This window comes from Aplidium turbinatum, chromosome 13 (genome assembly GCF_918807975.1).
Source record: "Aplidium turbinatum chromosome 13, kaAplTurb1.1, whole genome shotgun sequence".
Taxonomy (NCBI): domain Eukaryota; kingdom Metazoa; phylum Chordata; class Ascidiacea; order Aplousobranchia; family Polyclinidae; genus Aplidium; species Aplidium turbinatum.
In genome coordinates this window covers 13028281-13052212 of record NC_137484.1, presented here as the reverse complement: position 1 = coordinate 13052212, position 23932 = coordinate 13028281, and the positions used below count along the sequence as shown (strand labels likewise).

The window sequence follows — 23932 nt, the reverse complement described above, 5'->3', positions numbered from 1 at the left end:
ATTTCAACTTGAAAATTACTGTATTCGTGACTAGAATTACTCGTAACGCTTGTGAGTAGTCTAAGTCCTCACCAAACCGCATATTGTCTTGCCTATAAATGCCAATTAACGCAAACGCTTCTGTCAGAAACAACCACTGATCGAGGCTCCAGGGAAGCAACTTTCACAGTTGCTTTCCCCAGGTTCAAAAACGTCAAATCACGCCTTCGTTTTATCCAATTCTCACTCGTTTTGCAAAACGTCACCAGCTGCTTAGCCAATCAGATGTGTTATGGTTAGAGTTGCTTTCCCAGTGACGTCAATGCGTAGGCCTACATTCACTAGACTAACTCGTCATACGCACAGAATGGTCTCTCGTCACGGTACACAGCACAGCATCATAAAGGCGAAAAGATTGTTGCTGTTTTTTGATGTCTCCTCGCCATGTACTTTAGCCTACCGGTACTAGCTTTCATGGTCATGCCTTTGCCCATGTTACAGTGTTGATATAACGTTACTTCGCCAATGAACGTTCAGGTGCGGATGCAATATTTAGTTCGTTCAGCTTCTATAGGCAGGAGGCAAACTTATCCAGCTTTTTGTACAAATTGCTTGCGGTTGTAATGTTTAGGCCTAAGTGTTAGTTTTTGTAGTGTAGGCCTAACTGAATATCTGAGAATGAACATTCATGACGAATTAAATACTTAGACAACTATTATTCCATGTCTAACACAGGATTTTGCTCCTGCAAAGTTAAAATTAAGATTGTTCATGACTTCTAAACATTAAATGGATGTATGATCACGACATAGGCGAAGCACAATTTGACAAATTTTTGTATTTGATTTGTTTTGGAAATGCTCTCAGAGCGCACCAAATTGGAAGTGTTTTTCAAAAATTCCCCAGACCCCCCGCTGGAAGTGTTGCCTTCAGCAACACGCTTTTGGGCTTCGCCCTACGGTTACGCCCTTCGTGCCTACTACCTTGCTGCAGCATATTTCCAAGTTGCTTTCCCAACGGTTTAAGCCACCGAACGTCACTGTTACACTGTAATTGTAACTGGTAGAGTATAGTAGGCTACGGTAATGAAATTAGTAGCCTACAGTCTGTACACAGGGAGACCACAATAATAGTAAAAAAGTTATGTCTAATGTTATTTAAACACTCAAGACCAGATGTGAAGGCGGCAGGGTATTCATGTTTTGCATCGATAAATCCTGGTAGGCATCATCCACGTTGTTTGAATCAGGCGGTGGTAACTTCTTTAATGGTTTCGTTGGTGATTTCGATAAATCAATGAATGCCGGATTGGATCTGGATGTTGCTGTTTTCGAGTTTGTTACTTTCCTAAAAAGTGGAAGTAGACACGACATCACCGAATCAGCCGCGACATGTCGCCTAATCAATTTTCTAAAAAGTTGTTATCATTATAGCCTACTATTATACAAGATACATTCTATAAATCTATAAGTTACAGTTATACGTTGGTCGTCGATTTATTATATTACTGTAAAATTCGTGCATGTTACATAAATTGTCTTGTTTCTCTGAGTTTGTCCTGTTCAAAAAACAGTTTGCGCTGCGGGGCAGAAAATGATGGTTCGGCACAGACTAAAAAATATTTGTTAGAAACAAGGCTAAGCTAAAACAAAGTTGAAATCAGAAACATAGTTTGACCGCACTTCAGCAGAAAAACGTGCGGCATTTTACCAGACTTACTTGGAAGTGAGCTACGTTGATAAGCCTTCAACGCCTCTTTTGCTAGCGGGCTGTGTTCTGAGACAATTTTGTCCGTTGAGAGTTGAGACATTGCAATTCTTGTGAACAGAACCAATGTGTGCTTTTGATGTTGAAGTATTGAATCTTCCCAACCGAAATTTACTTTTGTTTTGTTCAAAGAAAACTAAGCAAAAAGACATCGACGTTTTTTCATGTCCGCTTTTCGATCTTTTTTTACTTACTCCTCCACAAATATCCTGTTTTGATGGCCGTTTAAGCACGCCTGAAAAATATGAAAATCATTAAATAACGACACCAGTTTGTCAATGGGTAGCCATCATAGGCGTAAATCTTGGAGAGAGGGGAGAGGAGAATTATTCTCCCTAAAAGTTTGGCGGGGGGGGGGGGATGCAAATATTTTCCAAAATTTTCTTTTTGTCAGTAACGTCTTCACAATGATCTGAGACTGGTGAAAAACTTCAAGACACTAGGCCTATTCATGATACTGACTCAGTCTGTGTAGCCTACAGTAACTATGCTGTATACACATACACAGCCTATATAGCTAGCTCTATTATTATGACAGCATAATAGGTTAGCATAGCCTAGGCTATAACTAACTTTTCTAAACCGAAAGGATACCACTAGCCTAAGCTTATCATGCCTAACTGTAGACTACCGTACGTCGAAGCTCAGTGAACTTTGTCATTGTGTCATTGCTACTCAAGTTCAACTGTAAATCAATGGATTACCTAATTTTAACTAAAAGAATTGAGAACTAACTCAGAAAATATAAATCAAGCGACAGAAAGGCGAGAATAGGAAAGAGAGTGAGAGGGGGTTCCGGATGGCGAGTGACGACGGAAACCAGCTGATTGAAGATCATCGTTATTCCAGTCGTTTTTAAAACTTTTGAAAGGAAATGTTAATAATATTTTCTTTAAAATTGCTAAAAACAACAATTCCCTTTTTAAGACAAAATTTCCTTGTAAAATTGTTAAAAATCCTTCCTATCTTCATTTCTTTTTTTTATCATTCGAAGCGTTGAAAAATCCCGATTTCGGGATAAAATCCTTCAAAGTGGCAGCACTGCAGGGGTGAGCAATTTTTGTTGTTACGTCACATAAGGTGAAACAATGGAACATAAATTGTTGATTTTCTCGATTCAACAAAAATTCATGTGTGGTTTTTACATAAAACGATAGAATTGTTGCGATTATTTAGTTGCGTTCTCGCGGCTGGCCGGAGCGATTTTGCGCGGCTGAGGTTGTGATTTTTAGTGAATTGCGCGGCTGCGCTTGTGATTTTTCGTGAATTGCGCGGCTGACACCGCGGCTGGAAATTGAAGTGCGCGGGGGATTTATCCCCCGCGCAGGCCAAACTTTCCAATGTGGTAACCTTTTGTGAGATTTGTGATATTAAATTAAAGACCACGAATTGAAAGAGAATAGTGATTTAGTAAGCATGTATCTTCGCTAAACTGTTGATTTCAGAGTCATGTTATTCTTCAAATTGGCACAAAATGGATCGCAAAGGTTCAATTTTACAATCTTGTGCTTTTGTATCCAAATCTTGTGCTTTTGTATCCAAATCTTGTGCTTTTTCCAAATTATTGGCCCCAATGCATTATTGTGAGTGATGACTGATGACCATGATCACTTTTTTTTCACTCATTAAAGAGGTCTTATAAAAAGCCAGCATTAGTGTTGTTTTTTAGCCGACAAAATTTTTGTGTTATATCCTTCTAGGCTAGGCCTAAAGAAATGTCAATTTATTGCAGGCCTATCAGTTAGTAACATGGATGCAAGAAAAAATCGTAAAGTTGTTGTTGCTAAAGTAACGGATACTGAAAAGCGGCGGTACCCCTCAAAATATTACGTATGTTGCATTTGTATGGTTGCAAACTAAAATTCCTTAGATCTAATTTAAATAACAGTGTTGAATATACATGTTGTTTGACATTAAACAAGTACCGTAGTAGGCTCTGGTATAATGATTCGTACACTTATTGTGTCTAATCATACAGTTCTCCAAAATTATGTCTAATTACCCATGGATATCTCAATAATTGGGTACCTCTAAATACTCATTGTCAATGTCACAAGGTGTTTTTAAGTAAAAATAGTAGGCTATTTATTCTATTGAAGTTGATTCGAAATGATAGTAAATCAAAGGAATCACAACCTCATCATCATAATCCATCGTCGGTTTGTTCCCCACTAGTGGGGGTGGCAGATTGTTTCTGCGCAGCAATTGTTTTAATCCCTTTTCTCCATTTCACCCTGTTCCTTGCATCTTCCTCCTTCAGTCCGACTTTTTTAAATTCATCCTTCACTTGTTGTTTCCACGTTCTTCTTGGACGACCGCGTTTCCTCTTCCCATCCACCTTTAGATCTAGTGCCTTTCTAAGAAAAGTTCCTTCCTCCCTCCTTATCACATGTCCATACCATCTTACTCCATTTGCCCTTGCCAGTTGGTCTATGGTCTCTCTCATCTCTAGCATATCCAACAATTCTTCAGTCCTTTTTTCCCTTCTCGTTTTCACCCCACACATTGCTCTCACCATTGACCTTTCCGTTCTTCTCAGGATTGCCAGTTCACTCTCTCTCAATACCCATGTCTCGCTACCATATAGCATTGCAGGCCGCACACAGCTCCGATATACTTTTCCTTTCATTTTTAGTGAAAATTTTCTGCCATGCAACATTTCCCCACATTCCCTGAACTTTGCCTAGCCCAATCTTGCCTTGTTGTCATCGTTGTTTCACATCCACCACTTCCATTTATCCGATCACCCAGATAACAGAAGTCTGTCACTGTTTCGATGCCATGGCAGAACTCATCTTCATGGCCTTCCACTTCATTCCTTCCTTTGCTGCATTTCCCACAAACAAAACACTTCGCCAATCTTGTTGCGGCTCTCTTGACATTAGCACATCTTGCATGTACCCACTTTCCACATTCCTTGCATTGCATTGAATTTCTCATCACTCTCTTGCCACATATTCCACAGGGATCTACTTTGTTCTCAACAACTGTTCCTTCTGCTCCACTCACCATCATTTTAAATAATGTTTTGGAGCATAGATTTTCCAGCTGGATGCCCTTCCTGACGCTAACCACAGTTATTGGCAGTGGGCCTAGCCTTTACTTAAAAAGTATTTCCTGCAAGGCAGCAGGATTTCTAACAAGTTTTAGCCAACCAGTCGAGGTTGTTGCCCATGAGGTGGGACGTGGACCCACTTGTTAGTTTGGTGTGTGATCAAGACCAGTGTTCCCCGAGACCCATGGTGTAACAATCCATGGCGACTGCCCAGGGTTCAAAGGTGCTACTTGTACCCCACACTTACCCCCATGCTAAACATTTCAGGCAACTGGGAAGCAGTTTGGTTGACAAAACTCGCCGATCTGGCAATTGAAAATTATTATCAGACATTGCTGGGCATGGATGCAACCTAATTCGTACCATGAACAATTCGTATCGTCAGTTCGTACCTTGAAAAGATCGAGAGAAAAAATTTAAAAAAGCCGAAAATTATTATCAACGATCAACCCTAACCCTTTTAAAATGTTTGCAGAAACTGCGATCAGCGACTTCGGCAAACTCTTAGGATGATTACCGGAAATTTTAAAATGTTTGCAAAAACTGCGGAAAAAACGGAAACTGCAATCAGCGACTTTGGTTTTGTTCTATTTTTTCTCTCGATCTTTTCAGTTTGTTTGCTTGCGGAAACACCCTACCCTACCGGAAACACCCACGCCACCCCGTAATTGCTGTGGCGGGGTGGCAGCCACCCTGTTTAGGTTACATTACTTACTGCAAATAAATGTAATTTGAACGGATGTTTAAATCTTTTTTTGATCATTGGTTTTCGCTTCAAGTCAAAGTAAAGCAAGAGGTGAACCAATACAGTATTGCGAAGAAAATGATTATTTTTGTAACAAGCATGATACTCGCGTAACATCAAGCAAGCTACGTGAAGATTGCACAACACGTGGCTACAAGTTTTTTCCTTGTTGTTGTTGCGATCGTTTTATTTGTTACTTGGCATAAGTCATTGTTACATTTGTTTGGTTTACAATGGGACTTATTAATCAATAAAATACGATCTTTCCATTGTCTCCCTCAAAATTCTTTTTTGAAAAATTTTAAACTGCTCATAATATCGCTATAAATTATGACAGCTATAAAATACTTAGAAATGAAATTATCTCGATGATTGATAGCTTCACCCCCTAAATGAATAAATGAATATCTATTTTCAAATTTCATTAAAAAAATGCAATTTTGAAACTTTTTGAGTTTTATTTAAAAAAAAGTAGCAGTTTTAACGTTCTTCAAATTTACACGTTTACATGATTCTATTTGAGGAAAGCTACACCCCAATTCCCAATAATAAAAGAAACCTTTTTCAATTACTCAAGATTTTGCATTTGGAATTATTTTCCAATTTCAATTGGAGTGTACTGTCATCTCTGTTTTCTACTTCATGCAGTAATATTGCGTGACAAACTGTGAGGCGGGAATTTATTGGTCTGACATAGGAGTTGCTTGTTACATCATAGAAAAAATTACGAAAAGTTGTCCAGTAAAAGTTTTCGCCGACATTCCAGTTTTATTCAACAGATGCCACCGAAAAAGTGTTCTAAATTGCAGCCCTCCATTGAGTCATTTTTTGTTGCGTCCAACAAGATTTCAGCCAGCATGAAAGTGACCAAACGCCTGAATGAAACGAAAGTGTGCCACTGCCAAAAGGTGTTAGCACGATCAGGGAGGTGGAAGAACCGAGCATGAGCAGGATAATCGCTGTTGAAGGGAGGAGCTATCAAAAATCGTGGGAGAGCGAATTCCCGTCGCTAGAATACAATAGATGCAAAGATGGAGAATTCTATCCGAGTTGCAAATGGGCAATTTCGCACAACAAAATAAATGTGGCATCGTTAACTCCATTAATTCAGAACTCTGTAAAAGTTTGTACAGAAACCGGGTATTTGTTTCAACTATGTCGCAACTGCTTGATCTATTGCAAGCAATGAAACAATTTTATTAATGCTTCCAAACGTGGTCTGCATTGTGAAAATATACTTATCGTTGCCTTCCACCGCCTGCGAGGCGGAGGGATCGTTTAGTGCACTCAGGCGCATAAAAACAATCTTGCAATCTACCATGACGCAACAGCGATTGAACCACATCCTAATTTTAAATGTTTATCAAGCTGAAGCTTCACGGTTACAACTTGACAATTGATTAACAGTTGGATTGACAGAGCTGCTGTTCGCAAAAAATACTTTTACCAAATGTTAAGTGTCAGAGCAGCAACGTAACAATAAAATTCACGACATACCTCCTATGCTTTGTTTTAAAGTTGCTTTGTAAATTATCGAGCTACAAATCAGGTGTGAAAAGACAATTGCATCTACAAAACACGCTTAGTAAAAATCAAACAAAAACATGCAGTTTGAAAGTTTTTAGGTTGCCATATTGTGCTATCCGCCACCCGTGCAAAAATAAAAGTCGGCGCCTATGCCCTTATCATAACCCAAACCATAATCCAAAAAACTGGTCTGGTTAGAACTGGCAACCTTGACAATGCTTGACAATGGGTATTTAGAGAGGAGTGGCATACAAAGGATTTTCTCAAAGGAAGCCAATTATAATTTTTTTTGAATAGAATCTAAAAGGAGTTAAAAAAGCGCCCATTTGCTAATATGGGTCTGCTACTATTTGGTGAGTCCGATTCGGTGAGTTCCTAACCTTTAACCCTAAAACGGCAATGATAATTAGGCTACGGTACCCGATAATTTAAATAAAAAATTGAAAAAATCCCCCATTAAGGGATCCGACTCACAGAAACAGGCCATTCCGTGCTAATATAACCAGTAAGTCATATTGTGTAAGATTAGCCAATACTCAGCTTGCATTGACGATAATTTTTTTAGTTTGCAGCAACTAGTTACTCATGTAGACAAATTTTGTTTTGAAAACAAAAACTGATATATTTTTTCAAACCAAGTCAAAAAAATGCACTTGTATGCATTCGGCAAAATTGTTTTATGCATTCTTTAAAGCTTCTTAAAGTAAACTTATTTCTAACCACTTAAAATTTGCTGTTTAAACAAACATTTTCTTCATGAATGAAATGCTGATGAATTCTTCATGAATATAACCAAAACAGTGATAACTTGGCATATAAATGCTGAGAGTGGTGTTCAATATGAATTTAAAAAATCTAACATGTATTATTGTAGGAAGTGGTTATTTTTACACACTTGTTGACATGGTTACAATCTGGTGTTGCCAGAGTTAGGATTAAAGTTAGGAAGGGTTAAGGTAAGGGTTAGAGTTAGGAATAAGATTTGGGTTTGGATCTTTGCCCAGGACTAAAAAAAAAATTCGAAAATACAAGTTTTTGTTTTCAACAGCTTTAAACTTTTTTCAAATTAGGGCAGAATTTCTTATAACTGGCAACGCTAATGAGGCTATTGTTACACTATATAGTGTAGATATAGCCACAGCCATTATTGTATGTATGTAATTATTTAGCAATTCTCACAAAATTGGTTTTGGCTTCCTTTGTGGATTTGTATTTTCTAGTACATTATGTGTATTTTGATAATACAGTAGTAATTTAATTTACTTAGAAATATTGTTAAAAAAGTGATGATTGCTACATGCCATCTGTATTGTCATATTTGGCACAAAAGTTTAATTTTAATTTAGGTAACCAACCACATATATCTCATCCATGCAAAGTTAGCGCGACATTGCAGCAAATGTTGCAGTTGAAATGTTCCAGTTGCTATCACCTTCTGTCAGGTCTCATCTGACAGAAGGTGAGACCTGACAGAAGGATGAGACCTGACAGAAGGTGATAGCAACTGGTCTCATCTAACAAGTGGTTAGATGCAGTTTTTACCTCAGAGTGTTATGCTTCTTCTGACCTGGGTTTTTTTTTTGGGTCATTTTTCGGTCATTGACCGATTTTTTAGCAAAATGTCCGAAAAAAATATAGTCAATTCGGTCAAAATGTCCGAAAAAATGTATAGTCAATTGACTATATATGACCAAAAATGACTAAAAATGACCAAAATAAATAAAAAATGACCAAATTTTTTCAAGTTATTTCGGACAAATGACCGAAAAGTCTCAGCGAAAAAAAAAACCCAGCTTCTGACTATGCGTCTCACTATAACGTGACTATGTACGCATAAGTTTTGCTTGTATATGTAACCGTGTGTGTTTTGTAACTTGTGTTGTGTTTATGAATATGGGCCTGTCTCTTTAGTGCCTGATGCAAATAAATAAAATATATAACTATATGTTTAGGTGTATATCATACGAGTCACTTGGGATGATGGAAGTAACAGTACAATCTTTCGACGTTACAGTAATTTTTTTGATTTTCAGGTATGTTATAATAACCTTTTCATTGAATTGTACGTTTACATATTGGATACATTTCATTTAATAAATTTTATATTTCAAGTTTTAGAATAATGGTGATGATGTGTCATATCTGGGATAGGCAATGTAGAATACTTAATTCAAATCCTGAAGTATTTAAATAGATCGATTCTACAAATCCATATAATCAGATTTATGAATGCTTTTATCCAAATTTCGTGTAGTCCTCACTCTTTTTCCTGTGTTTGATCACTGATGCGTTGCACATTATGTCTAACAAAGATGCACATGTGCATTGATTGGTATCAGAGTTGCCGGTTGTGTGGTTTTCATATGGTAACTTACCAAGAAATTGTGAGAATAAGCTGTCATAGATTTCTATTTTTGGCGTGTTTAATGTTTTATGATTTAGAATTGGTTTAAAGTAACAAAGTTCTGTAGTAACAAAGTAACAGCTGTTAATGCACAATGTTGTGTTGCAATTGCAAATACTTCGCAAGTTTTTGAGTTCTTCAAAATATTATTCTTATTGATGCTGCAATATTTTGTAGAATATATCAGCGACTGTTTTAAAACAATTATAGATAGAAAGTAATCAGTTGGATTTGGTATATACAACTTTAAATTGCTGTTTGACAATGCAACATGCTTTCTAATTTTTCCTTGGCTATAAGAAGATAAGATTGTTATTTCATTCTTTCAGAAAATAATTTTGTGCTCTAGATCGACCTTCTAGAATCATTTCCTGTAGAAGGTGGCATAAAAGACCCGTCTGTTCGCGTGATCCCCTTTTTACCCGGCAAGATACTGTTTCGAAGAAGTCAGATAAGAGATGTTGCAATAAAACGACTCAAATCTCTGGATGAATACGTCAATGTAAGCATTTTATATCGGGTCTGCTACTATTCGGTGAGTCCGATTCGGTGAGTTCCTAACCTCTAACCCCTAACTCTAAAACGGCAATGAAAATTACGCTACGGTACCTGATAATTTAAAAAAAAAATCGAAAAAAATCCCCCGTTAAGGGATCGGACTCACCGAATCAGACTCACCGAATCGGGCCATTCCGTTTTATATCAGTGGTTTTCAAGCTAATTCACAAGCGTACTGCCCAATTTAATTGATTCAACTGTTGAGTTTTTTTTAGCATAATAGATTCAAACTTAAATTTGGATGCATTGCAAATGTGGTTGAAATATCAATTTCTATATCATACATCGAACATTTTTGCTCAGTTAAAGTAGTATAAATGTGCAAATAATTGAGAACCATTATTATGTTGTCAAACTACTACACCTCAGCACAATTTTTTTATGTATTGTACCCTTCTGTTTATTTAGCTATTTTAATTAATTGTTATCACAATATTCACGTGCTTAACATGGGAAAAGAAACGACTATTCTTGTCATTGTGAATCGAAATTTTGAACTGATTTTGAAACCATCACAATGTCAACAAGTTCGTATGTGACAGTCAATTGCAGTTTATTTACATTAGTATGTAAGTCGAAGTGATCGAAGTTGTGAAGAGAATTGGCCCACACTTCCTGTACCCTGCTACATGAATGGTTTCCTGAATACCTCTCATCGTAAATTTACTAGTGGCATTTGAGTTTTGGCTTTGTGACATTACATAGATGTATTGAAAAAGTTTTGATTTAAATATTGTCATATTTGGAAAGTCGCATGTTGATGTAAGAAGTCCGACTCTGTTGCTTTTCAAGGTTCTTTTCAAGACTTTTTAAAGAACAATCATGTGACTCATAAGATGACAGATGTATCCTGTGAAGCAATCACAGACAGCAAATCAACCCTTTTTTACATTAATTCAACATCTGCAGACGTTAAATCAGTGTAAAAAAAAACGATTGCTCTGTTGTCTGGCAATGTCTGCCTATAGGAGAAATTCTCACTGTCGGAAAACACGGAAACTTTTCTGACGAATTTTATGTTGTGAAAATTATCGAAGCCGATTCTTATGAGTTGTGAAGTGAATTACACTTTTTGTGTACCCAGATTAGACGGTCGGATTGAATATCAACTTCATTAAATATTAAATTAAACGGGTTTAACACTTTCAATTCAAACATTGTTCCTTGCAAGAATTATTTTTCTGAGTTAGCAAAATTGATCTTTTACATGAATTCAACCTCTGTCGGATGCAAAAAGTACCAATTTTACCAGCTGGGTCCATGCTTTGATTGATATTTTTCTGACATTTATATCTCCAGGCGCTGCTGCAACTTCCACCGCATATATCACACAGTAAACAAGTTTTAAATTTTTTTGAAAGCAAGCAAGAAGACCTTCACCCTCCTCAAGAGTAAGTGTTTTTGTACTTGATAATTTTGCACTACATATCGAGTAATCCAAGTGTTTTTGCGTTTCTAATACATTTGCAATAACCTCCCTAAAAGATCTATCCAGACAATAGAAACGACTCAGATAGCAACATTGATTCAACATCTGCGGACGTTGAACTTTGAATTATGCTATCTGAGAATGTGTCACAGTCAGCTTTGTCTTCCTCGGTTTCATTTTTACCGTGTCTTGCAGGGAATTGAACAGAAAGAAAAAAAATGAGGAAAAACGTAAGTATTTTTGCACGCTAGATGTTTTCCTTTCATGTAAAACATATCACAACATGTTTGATTGAAGAGTGCACTTGATGTAGTCATGTTTGGTCCTATGACGTACTTTGGTGAAAAAGCTATTCAAGGACCGTCGACAATGTTCATTTTAATTTGTCTACAAAATTGTCTTCTGATTTCCATATCCCATGTTTAATCTATTTTTTTACAATAGCGTTTTGCATGCTTATTGCGTACAGCGCAAAATACCCAAAATAACTTCATTATTTAACCAAACACTACTTTGTAATATTGTATTTTTTTGTCATAAAAATATAATGAACTGATGATGTCGGCCAATATGCCACTTCTAAAATGATTTTTTATATAATCATAGTGCTCAGCTTCTGCAAATGTGAGGCAAATTACCGTCAACATAGCAGGAAATAGTTACATACTACTTGATGACTTCGACTTTCAAAAATACAAGATCACTAATCATCTTGTTAACACTGGGATAAAAAACTTACTGATCTGGCATAACTAACATAGTCACATATAAACCGTTATGACATTAGACATCGGGGCAAGTTTTCTTTCTCTCTGGTGGTCATTGATTTCATTGAGAACTAAATTTATGTGTGTATGTAGATTGTAGAAGTCACCAAGAGGATGTACCCAGACAGCAAAATCTGTCATTTTTACATTGATTCAATGTAAAAATGACAGATTTTGCTCTGTTCTTCATTGAATGTCATTTTTTTTTTAAATTATTTCTTGTTTGATTCTTTTGATTTAGAATTATTATCATGTATCGAATGTCATTTTTTGTTAAAGTGTTATTAATTTATGTCTGTTTTAAACAACGCATGTAGCCATAAAACGAAAAAGTGTCAACCGTTCGAAATCCTTGGGTAAGCCGCATGGGCGTTGTAGCATGATGATTTGTAGTAGATTAACAGTTAAAAATTTGTCAAAATTTATGAACTGTTTGCACTGTTTATACATTATATTGAACTGTTTATACATTATATCACGTATTTTTTAATTATTTTTAATCTGAATAGTTTTTATTCAGATTATTTTTTTAAACAAATCTTTCCAAGGTTGTGAAAATAGCTTTCGCCTGTATCTGCTGCGTGTATTGCAAGTTATATCGTGAATCCAGTGCTCTTCAAATGTAGCATAGATCGTCAAAGAACCAAATTTTTAAAGATATTTTTTCTACACGTTGACAATAATTTCTTGATATCTGCTGAACGACAATAAAGATATCGCGTACCGTACATCAAACGTTGAAAGCATGATAAGTGGATGCACTGTTTGTCAGTTGTATGGTTTTTATTGCAAAAATTGGTCACCTCAGAATAGGAAAAGGTGGTTTTCGTACGTGTATGCTTAAAATTTGTTGAAATTGTAAATTTGTAAAGCCGAGTAGCACACTGCCACTCGGCTTTACAATGCATGCTATGTTGCCATAATAGAGATCACGCTTGAGTTAAAGTTTCAATTAGAATGTAATGCAGAAACGTATAAATTGTTTTAATGCTTTACTGGCTCGGTATGGGAAGCCATGATATACTGTCGCACATGCAAACAGATCGCGAATTCACCAGCTTGCATAATTATGCTGTATTAATAACGGCTTTGCGACGTATTTTTAAAGCGCTTTAAAGTATTGTACGTTATTTGGTTTAAGACAGCAAAATAAATAGTCTAGATAAGCAACTCAACATTTTCGCAGTTGACATACGCTACCCACAATGTGAAGTCATTTTTACAAAGCCTATCATTTCCTCGTGTAGAATACAAAAACAGTTTTAAAAGTGAGATTTGAAAACTAAAAGCTTTTGCTTGTTGAAGATCAGCTAAATACGTTGTTGCTCCATTTGCTGGGTAGGCAATAGGCATACTTGACTCACGCATCACCTCAAATGTCAATATCGCTCAAGAGTTAGAATCTTTTAGACCATGTACTGTAGGTTAGACGCTGGACAATGTGTGGCGAAGTTCTAAGAAAGCATCCCACAGAGAATGTTTGGCTACTTTTTATCGAAGCAGTTTGTAGGTGGAGTTGGGAGATAAACATTTTTTTTCTCACGGGCTATTTTTCTACTTTTAGTTTTGATAAAAGTTTATGTTTCGTATTTCACAAAATTAATATTTTTTCAAAATCAATTTCGAAACTGGCTTATGAGATAGTTCAGAAATACTCCACAGAATGCAGTTAGTAAGTTGTAACTTTGTAACTGCATGCAAACTTTCTCTGGGTGATTGACGGCATGCACAGTTTGCTGGCAATATCAAAAACCCACACCAAGATGTTGCTCAGTCATGCGTAAAAGGAAGTCGCTCACTCCCAAGCCAGTCTTCAGCTAATACATCAGTTTTTTTTACATTTTGTCAACGTCTGCAAACGTCGTTTTTAATCTAAAAATGTCACATTTTCCATTGTCTCATGCAAAACAATGCAACTTTTCCATACCCACGCATCACATGTTGTACGATGATTCACGTTCGGGAAACTTCCCAGACTGCAAAATCAGTCATTTCTACATTGATTCACGTTGAATCAGTGTAAAAAGAACAGATTTTGCAGTCTGGGTTTGAATCACAAGTATCACTTTCTATAATTTGCTGTCATTCGTGTACACTTGCATACAAATAGAAAGTTTTTTGAGTTGGCGGTTCTCAAGAGCAAATTCTGTGTGAATAATATACTGAAGAAATGGTGACGAAAGCTTTATCAATAAATTAATCAAGTTTCCCAACCTGGCTAATTTTATTTTAACACGCGCTGTTTTTTTATCACCTTATTTAGCAATGGCGTCCTGCTTGACATAGGAAATTACATTGTGTTGAAATCGAATGAGAAACTCTACGTGACTTCTCGAACGTTGGATTGTCATTATCGAACGACCGATCGCAGTGGACGCACCCGAACTCTATCTGTCAACTTCCCCTGTTTATCACGCAACTGACGACGTTAATTTAACGGAAACACAATGTTATTTGGTCCTTAATGTTTGCACGAATGCTTAGTACAAGGGCTCAGCCATTTCGAAGCGAAGGCACAGCAGCATGGCCGCATGACGTGGTGTATTGAAACATAGTGGTTCTGTTCTGTTACCAAGTAACGCTCCCGCCTTCACATTGCATGGTAGTGTAAACCTTTTTTGAATTTTCTGGATTCGGCAATTCACTTGTTCTGTTTGTAGTTGACAACTTGACCTTGTGCAAAAAGTAATATTTCAACCGCCTGAGTGGATGGAGTAACCGCTTCTTAATCTGTAGAAGTGAGTTCGATATTTTGTTGGGTCAACTCGAAAACGAGACATCACGTTTTTGGCAGTGAATAAATTTCGGATATATATAATTGCACGTCTAAACTTAGTTACGCTCCTATACGACTCGACAAAAACCCTGTTTTGTGAAGCGCTGATGAGATCGGAACACCGCCATATAATAACATACGTTGCGCTGCTGATGCACATAATGATTTCTTTTTTTTGCAAAACCAGCATTTTAGTTCATGCGACAATTTTAATCTCAACGAATTGTAACTGTCGCGATTGGATTTTAGCAAAATATAGTTTAAAATTAAATGTCTTCGTTAAGTGTAGAACTGTTGTTGAATTTAAACCATCTGCTGTCTTCTTTTACGTTTTTCTTACATCGATGTCAGTAATTGGTTTATGCGTTGGTGTTAAATCACAAATAGTTAGTCAAAGTTTTCTGTTATAGATGTCAGCGAAATCTCTGCTCCCATTGTTCTTGAGCAGTACACTGCCATCTCTGACTACACACGAACGCAACCGAACGAACTGACGGTGGTCACTGGCGAAACCTTGGAAGTCATTGAGAAGAATGAAAATGGTATGCTATTTTAAACACTGCATGAAATTCTTGAGCCCAGGTATCCAAGAAGCAGTCTTTAAAAGAACCACTTAAATTTATAAAAAAATAAGCTAGAACGTTCGTTCAGTGGAAATGTATTTTCTTGAGTGTCCAGTCGTGAAATATTCTTTGCTGAGGATGGTCGCATCACTATAATCAGATAAATGTTCCATTGCTCAAACAAAGATAAGTAAATTGATAATAAAAGAGGTAGGCAATTTAACGTATCAGAGAACAATAACACTGGTCTACACGAGTTTTGCTCTATGAACTTTGAAAACTGATTTAGAGTAATTTTGGGGTGCTGAATCCGAATCTGACCTCGGATTTATGCTATCACGTCAGGTTTGTGAGATATGATAACAGCATATTGTTACTTTTGTCAAAAGTGGAAGATTTGACGTTGCGTTTATTGCACATACACGTTGTGCAAGATCCAGAAATCCAGGCCATGTGGTGCATAAGTAGCTGAAATACACCTACCAATTATAATTTTGATACCAATTTGTTTTCTAAGCAACATTATTAACAAGGCAATAATAACAAGCTAAAAGGGAGGCTATAAGTGTAACTGACCCACTCCCCCGGTCAATGTTTTGCATGAAACCACAAAGATTTAAGCAAGCCTATGACAATGCTTGTTCAGTAACCATATTTAGGCTGTTTTGGCCTGTTTAACACTAACCTTTCGTTACAGCACTGCATATGTTGGTGGTAAACGCAACGCCAAATCTTCCACTTTTGACGAAAGTAACAATTTGTTGTTATCATATTTCACAAACCTTACGTGATAGGATAAATCTGAGGTCAGATTCGGATTCAGCACCCCAAAATTACTCTAAACCAGTCTTCAAAGTTCATGGAGCAAAAAAAAATTCTTTTTTTGTAGACCAGTGTAATTGTTCTGAGTATTGTTCTATTGCACTCCCAGTGAAGCCGGTGCTAGAGAGAAGCCCATTACGTTGCCGAAAGATGGAATGCCTGGGATTTCGATATTCAAGATAAATGTGCGCTAAAGTCCAAACGACACCAAATTTGAACTTCGTCGTACATTTACCTTGACTGAAAGATAAGTAATCTACCGTTCGCGTCATTTTACATTGAAGCTTTGGCAAGAACTCAGTTTCGCTCTTTGTATCGCAGGATGGTGGTTTGTCAACGATGAAGAAGGCGAGCGCGGTTGGGTTCCTGGAGTATATCTTGAAAAGTGTGACGGGTCAAGCGAAAACTTAGTCACAAAACAATCAGAACCTGGTGAAGGTAAGTTCTTACCCGAAATGTTCACTTGAAATTGATAATATTTTAACACATCACAATTTTACAGCTCCTTTTCAACATGCAACTGTAAAAGCAGTAACATAAATGTTTTGATTATAACCATACACAAATACGCACAGTTGTTTGGCATTGTTTCGTCTCACGGTTTGCATTTAGGTGAAAAGTACGTCACAACTGCTCAGTTCAGTGGAGGGCTTGAAGAAGTGAGTTTTGAAACAGGAGTTCTAGTCGAAGTTCTACAAAAAAATCTTGAAGGATGGTGGTACATCAGGTATATTAAACTGTTTAATTGTTTTCAAACTAAGTTGATCAACCATCTATCTATACTTTGGGCATAACAGCGCTCATCTCTATTTCATAGTTTTTTTTACCACATAATTGCTTCTGTAAGTGGGTAAGGGTATACAACACAATGGAGCTGGCCTTTTGGTTGTTCTGCGTGGCCGTTTTGTTGTTGCTTTCCACTGCAGCAGTAGACATGAGTTTGACCCCAGGTGAAGTCAATTCTAGAAAAATTAAAATTATATTGCCATCACTTCTCCTTCTTGTGCTCAGTACAAAGAAGTGGTGCATACTTTATAACCAGAATTTGAAACGGCGCAGCTTATTTGCCTGTAAACCGAAACAGCTACACTTAAGCCAAAGAAATATTTGTTATGGAAGACCAACCTTGGCAGTTCTATGATCATACAATAAAAATTCATGCTTCAGCAGCAAAATTAAAATCACTTTAATGCGCCAAATTAAAAAATGCGAAGTGCAGAGTGCACTTCAATTTTCATATTATAAATATCGCACGAAAACAGTGAGTATATTCTATGCCTTGTCCCTGAACAGAGGTTGTGCTTTCCGGCGGATAGAAATACCTTTACAAAGGATTCTTATCCCGTTGCAATGTTATGTTCAGCTACCATGGCAAGCAGGGTTGGGCACCAGCTTCCTATCTTGAAAAACCTGCCGAAGCAGTTTTACGTCAAACCGATGCAACACGACTAGCTCTGCCGTCGACCAGCGCGACAGAACACCGACGAAGTCTTCCTTCTGACGCAGAAAATACGATTTTGCCGCTTTCTGACGATGTCTGTTATGTAGAGGCATCGGCTGTGCTAAGCAGAAAGAAAAATTCTAGTCTAACAAGAACCAATAGTAACCCGCTGTCCGCAATAAGCAGAAGTAAGTTGTATTTTGTGGAATAATCAATCAAAAATTGATTTTGCACTCAGTTAGCAAATCAGTCTTTTTTATGTTAATTTACCGTCCCCAAACTTAGACTTGTATAAGTTACTGTGGATATAAGCTATAAGTGGGTATAACCTATAGCGATATCTAGCAACAATTATTTTATAGGTTAGGCAAATAACCTAACCTAGTTTATTTACTTAAAGAAAGGTTTACCAACCTAGCCTACAGTAAAGTTAATGTATTGCGTTTTAAGGAAGCGATTGCCAGATTTGCCACCGATGTGTCGACCGTGGTAATGATTTATGCGTAACAATTTTGGATGGGCAATTTTGAATGAGATCTTTGCGTGCATGTCTTAAAGGGTTATGGCTTTGCCACCGTTTCCTTTGTATTATATGTTAATTCCATCTACTATACGCTAATTCCTTTGAATATACAGATGCAGCTGTGGGAGTTTAGAAATCTCCCCCTAAAAAGGCTATTTCCGAATTGGAATTTCTCCGAATCGGCTTCTTCAAATAGTATAGTAGACCGCTTTTTTAATAGGAATCTTTAGTACATTCTTACCACTTTTCCCAGTGTGTTGTCGGCTGGAATTGAACCACCAACATTTTGATTCTCAGCTTGTGTTTGCAATAATCTTACAGAGAAGAGAACAGTAGTGGCCTCGCCTCTTTCTTTGCCATCATCCTCGCTTGTCCACCCTCCGCCCAAAAGGTCGACCATCAAAAGGAAACCTTCCGTTGTGAAGCCCCTTGTCCCCCCACCTCTCCCTCCAACCCTCCCCGACAAAGAAGAGCCTGTCTATGAATACTACACTGCTTCGTCGTTTGATGCCGACATCCCGCACGGTATCAGCTTTCAAGGTGACGAAAAAGTAAAGGTAAGATCGCATCGTTGAACTGTAATACAACATGAAAGTTGTTTAAATATTGCGGATGTAACTATTTAAGTAGAGAAAGGCCTCAAGTAAACCTTTGTTTAATTAACTTTTTAAACAGTTTGATAAAAGGCACAATCTTTAATCTTTGTCGCCAGTTGTTCGTCATTATTTTCAGCCTATTGTAGCCCACGACTGAGCGAAGGCTTTCCCCTTTTCTTGCCAGTCCAGTCGATCGTGTGTTTTGGTATACCAGTTATGTTGCTGACAGTGGCGTGCAGGCTCGTTTTTATTTTTTACCAATTCTGCAGTCGACCGTATTTGCATCCCATTTCATTTTACAATAATTCATATTTTGTAGAGAGGTATGCTGCACCATTCTAATATGTTCATAACACACTTTTCAAATTAATTTTTTAAATCTTTTGGCCGGTGAAACTTACGTTTTCGTTAAAAATACAAAGCTGAATCACTAACTTTTTGTGAATTGAGCGTAAATAACTTAGTATCTCCATTTGGAACTCTTTATTTTTTGATTGAGTGTACAACTGTACATATTAGATAAACTTTGTTTTTTAACTTAAGGTCCTGGAGAAATCCCCTGGAGGCTGGTGGTACATCACCATGGATGGTAAGGAGGGATGGGCTCCATCATCTCACATCCAAAAGGTCTTTGGAGGTGTAAAGTCCAATCAGCTTTCCGAGAAAGCGAAACCACCAAGTGTACCAGACAAGCCTTCGCCAGTTCATGGTGAAGATGCCATTTGTATAAAAAAGGGAAACGGGCCTCCACCGGTTGGGAACAAACCTTTCAATCAAATTGTCGGAAAAAGCTCAATTCATGGATTGAATTTTAAAAATTCTTTTCAGCCTGCTGTTGCCAGCAAAAGCAAGCAAGAACAAAAACCTCCACCACCACTGCCATCTACTAAACCTACTGCTGCCACTGGCCTGGCTAAATCGAACTTCAAATTTCCAGTGAATGATCCTACGACAGAAGAAAGAACATTTGTAAAAAAATCTTTGGATCCGAAAGGCTTGAAACCACCAGGAAGCGAAGCAGCTTCTCATTCTACGAATGTCATCTCCACTGAAAATTCGGAGCCGAAGCAAGTTGATTTGAGAAGTATGTTGAAGCCTGTTGCTAAAAGGCCGACTGAAACCGTTGTTAAAACTAAAGAAAGCGTGAATAAAAAACCTCCGTCTTTGCCAAAAAAGCCTATGCTTCCTAGCAAGCCATCTGCAGCTTCTGCCGGCCTATCCACATTTTTCCCGCGGGCAACAACAAACAACAAACCCATTGCTGGCCGTCCTAAAATTCCACCAGTCAAACCTACGCTTGACAAAGCAAAATCTAAGCCCGTTCTTCGAAGATTTCAGCCCGATGGAAATTTTCTCAACCACAACGGAAATAACAACACAGAGGTAGGAACAAGCGTGGCTATAAAACCTGTGAAAACAAATCAAGCACTTGCTGATGCGGCACCTAAATACCGCGAATCTTCTGAGGGTGAAGTCAGTCATTTCAGACAACTTAAAAATAACGATAAAAAAGATCGCAAAAATGTTTTCAACGACCAAAGTGCTGAAATAACCAAGTTTGTTGCAATGCGTGCCTTCGAGCCAGCTGACACCAACGAGATAGGGTTTTCGAAGGGAAACGAAGCGACTTTATTGGAGAGGTCGGAAAGCGATTGGTGGTACATGCAGATCAATGGAAAATGCGGTTGGGTCCCTTGTTCATATTTCGAACACATGACGTCTTTACATTCTTCTGGAGATGAAAATGATTTTACCAAAGCGGAACAGCTGAAGGAAAATCTGTACGTGGACGAACAGTTTAGGTCAGTTGACACTCCTATTTCGAGTTTATCCACAACAGCTGTCACAGACGATTCGGAAGCTTTGTACAGCGAGATAGGGGAGTCTTGTAGCGATGCAGACGAACCAGAACGCCAAGTGCTGCGAGTGAAATCAAGCTTCACCGCCACTGATGACACAATGGTTAGTCTGGCATCAGGAGATTCGGTCGAAGTATTGGAACAAGTTACAGGCTGGTGTTACGTAAATGTTTTCTCATCATCACCTGCTGATGTTGATCATAAAGGCTGGGTGCCATCTGACTGCTTAAATAAACCGTAGTTGCCTTTTGCTATTTTATATATTTATATCTTTTTATATAGGTAATTAGGTATTGTCTCGTATAGAAAAACCCGTCATTTTTACATTGATTCAACTTCTGCAGACGTTGAATCAATGTAACAATGATGGATTTTGCTATCAGGGGTATGATTGCTTTCATTGTTATACTTTGAGAAGACACAAGTCTCGCTTGTTGCTATTTCCTTATCAACTTCGGTTCGATATAGTGGGATGATTTTATTATAACCTTACATTTCACTGTATCATATGATTTGGTTGCTTCGTGATCAGATGACTATTATACGTGTAGCTCCTTGTGTGAAATCTTCAAAGCTTCAAAATCATGTGATCACTTCCCTCTTGCTTTTGCATCACACAAACTTTCCGTGTCTGTCGCTGGCCACATGATAGAAATGATCGTCCTGCGTGGATAACCCCACAAAAACGGTTACCACCTGTTACTTGCAGCAAAATCTTGATTGCACATCTTCAACTTTTATGAATTTTTACACAACTTTGAGGCACGTTGTGTGTTTGTTTGTTTATATTATATTCCAATGTGCTGCAATACAATGTTTCTTCGTTGCTTCTTGTCTGTGCTTTTATTTTTCTTCAAATACATGCTATGTTATGTTTTGTATTTTTTATAAGGCATATGCAGCTAATAAGGCCCGGCCAGTAATAAGGCCCACCCCCTGGATCTCCGTTGTTACAAATCTTTTAAACAAAATTGGAAGCTCTGATTGCTGCTATAGTGAATTGAGACTAACTGGTAAAGTTTCACAGCCTAAAGTTGAGAACTTTTTGAGTTACGGAAAGTTGAAGTTTGGGGGGACTGAAATTGAGTGGTTTTATTAATTTTCACATATTTTAGACTGTTTTGCAGTTAACAAACCGCTTTGACTTCCGTTTTGTTGCATTTTATGTGAAAGATATGTGCATGCTGATGCAGTAAAACCAATAAATTTGAACTTTTTTTCTAATTAAAGCAGGACTGATAATGATGATTAGACTAGGCTAATTTTGGTAATGAGGCCCATGGGCCCCTGGGGTAACGTTGTGCACCCCTGGTTAAGAAAGTGAGGGTTAAAGACTTGAGTGACCTAAACAATTCTTGTTACACCATTAATCCAATTGCAATGGAAATATCATAATTTCAGAATCAAAATACTTTATCATCCCTACCATATCTAAAAACACCATGTCGCTTTTTAAAAAATGGAGCATGGGGTGGGGGAGGGAATAGTTGTCTCTGTGTATTTAATTATTAGTTATGTGCCTGTGTTGTCGATTAGAATTTGTTTTGTGGTGTTGTTATAGCGAAAATACACCTTTACCATCACTTTTGGTGCTAATTCAAACCGGGCCTTATTCACAACACGTGCATCTAATAAGGCCCGCTTGAGATTTTTTTAATTTTTTTAATATTTTATAACCCCTTTTACTTAGAAACTTGTTTCATAGATATGTTGTTTAGATAGACCCAAAGTATCCTCATTCCAAGTTTCGTTCAAAATTATGCAGTATTTAGAAAAATATTGAGGTTTGAAAATTAGCGGGCCTTATTAGCTGCAGGTGCCTTACGTATACAATTTTAGTCTCTCACTTTTACGTTTATTTGTTTATTTCTAAAGATTGCTCGGCCAGTTCTATGACAACTTATGTCCAAGCAACCTTAACTACCAAGACCATTGATCTTTTCTTTTGCAGTGTTTCAGCATTTCAATCAAATCGTTACCTTACCCTGCATTGCCTTGCCATGACTATTGCAATTTATAGGCTACAATATCACTACCGTAACATTTTCTTACCAAATTAGAGAAAAATAGTGACTGTGCCGTCCAGGACACATTTTTGAATGTGCTTCTATCCAACAGCTTATTTGAGTTTGGAAAAATGTTTTTCGTTTTCAAAAATATTAAAAATGTTCAGATATTCAGATGTTATCTACTCTAATATTAATATTATTAATCATTTGATTGATCTTGAATATGATTGAAAAAGCTTAAACACTCGAAAAGTGTTGATAATTTTAACATTGTACTAAATGTGCATTGATGAAAAATCTGGTTTTCTTTTTCAAATAAAACTTTTTTCCCTTGCAGTTATTTTTGCTTATCGTTGCTATGTTATTAGTATTGTACAAACTGCATCAACTATAGGCTACAGTAGCCTAATAAGGTTTGGTAGCCAGGATTATAACTAGTCGTCTACACTTTGCTATGCAGCATGATGTTACACCTGAATCCCAATGTCCTAAAACGATAATCTGCATTCAGCGGTACCTAGCGGATAAAATAATTTAGATACAACAAAGCCTCCGCTCACATAAACCAGTGTAAAGCATACGAAAGTGTCAGTATCATATTTCAGATCACTCTCTTGTAATCTCTATATGTTTACCTCTAGGTCTAGAAGGTGATTTGTTGCGGGAAACGTAATCCAACGGCTTTGAATCAAGAAAATGAAATATCTTCTGACAGGGGTCAAACCCACAACAATGCTTGATATGAACAACTCGGTTACATGTCTTGTAATAGGTACAAAGGAATTTATTTTTACACGAGTCAGTTTAATCATAAACAACTAAAAATCGATTTCGATCTGCCAGCAACTAGATCATCTTCAGTTGAGCTTGTTCAAATAGAAATTAGAATTATATTTATTTGCATTGTTGATCATCATTTGGGATGACTTTCAAATCCGCGAAACCAGTAAATCTATGTTATTTTCTTAGAGTTTGTGGAAGAAATAATACGATACTCTTTCGCTTTCTTGAAAAATGTCTTTCATCTGTTGATGGAGCAAGACTACTTCTGCAATGCTTTTGAAACGGCAAAGATGTTCGATATTGGCAGCCAGAAGCGCTGACAGATTATC

At 37.3% G+C, this 23932-nt stretch overlaps 1 protein-coding gene across 2 annotated transcripts; it reads left to right on the top strand.

Annotated features, from left to right (window-relative positions):
- Nucleotides 1-3326: 3326 nt before the first annotated feature.
- LOC145782051 (SH3 and PX domain-containing protein 2A-like) lies at nucleotides 3327-23156 on the top strand. Of its 2 annotated transcripts, XM_082593783.1 has the most exons (12): nucleotides 3327-3576; nucleotides 9026-9106; nucleotides 9827-9979; nucleotides 11335-11426; nucleotides 11660-11694; nucleotides 12549-12587; nucleotides 15418-15549; nucleotides 16714-16830; nucleotides 17005-17119; nucleotides 17756-18021; nucleotides 18678-18913; nucleotides 19496-23156. In XM_082593783.1, exons 1-12 carry the CDS (start codon nucleotides 3496-3498, stop codon nucleotides 21050-21052), a joined length of 2904 nt encoding a protein of 967 aa, XP_082449909.1. In that variant the 5' UTR covers nucleotides 3327-3495; the 3' UTR covers nucleotides 21053-23156. The 2 variants fall into 2 exon arrangements, with proteins under 2 accessions (XP_082449909.1, XP_082449910.1); XM_082593784.1 differs by lacking the exon at nucleotides 12549-12587.
- The last annotated feature ends 776 nt before the right edge of the window (nucleotides 23157-23932 follow it).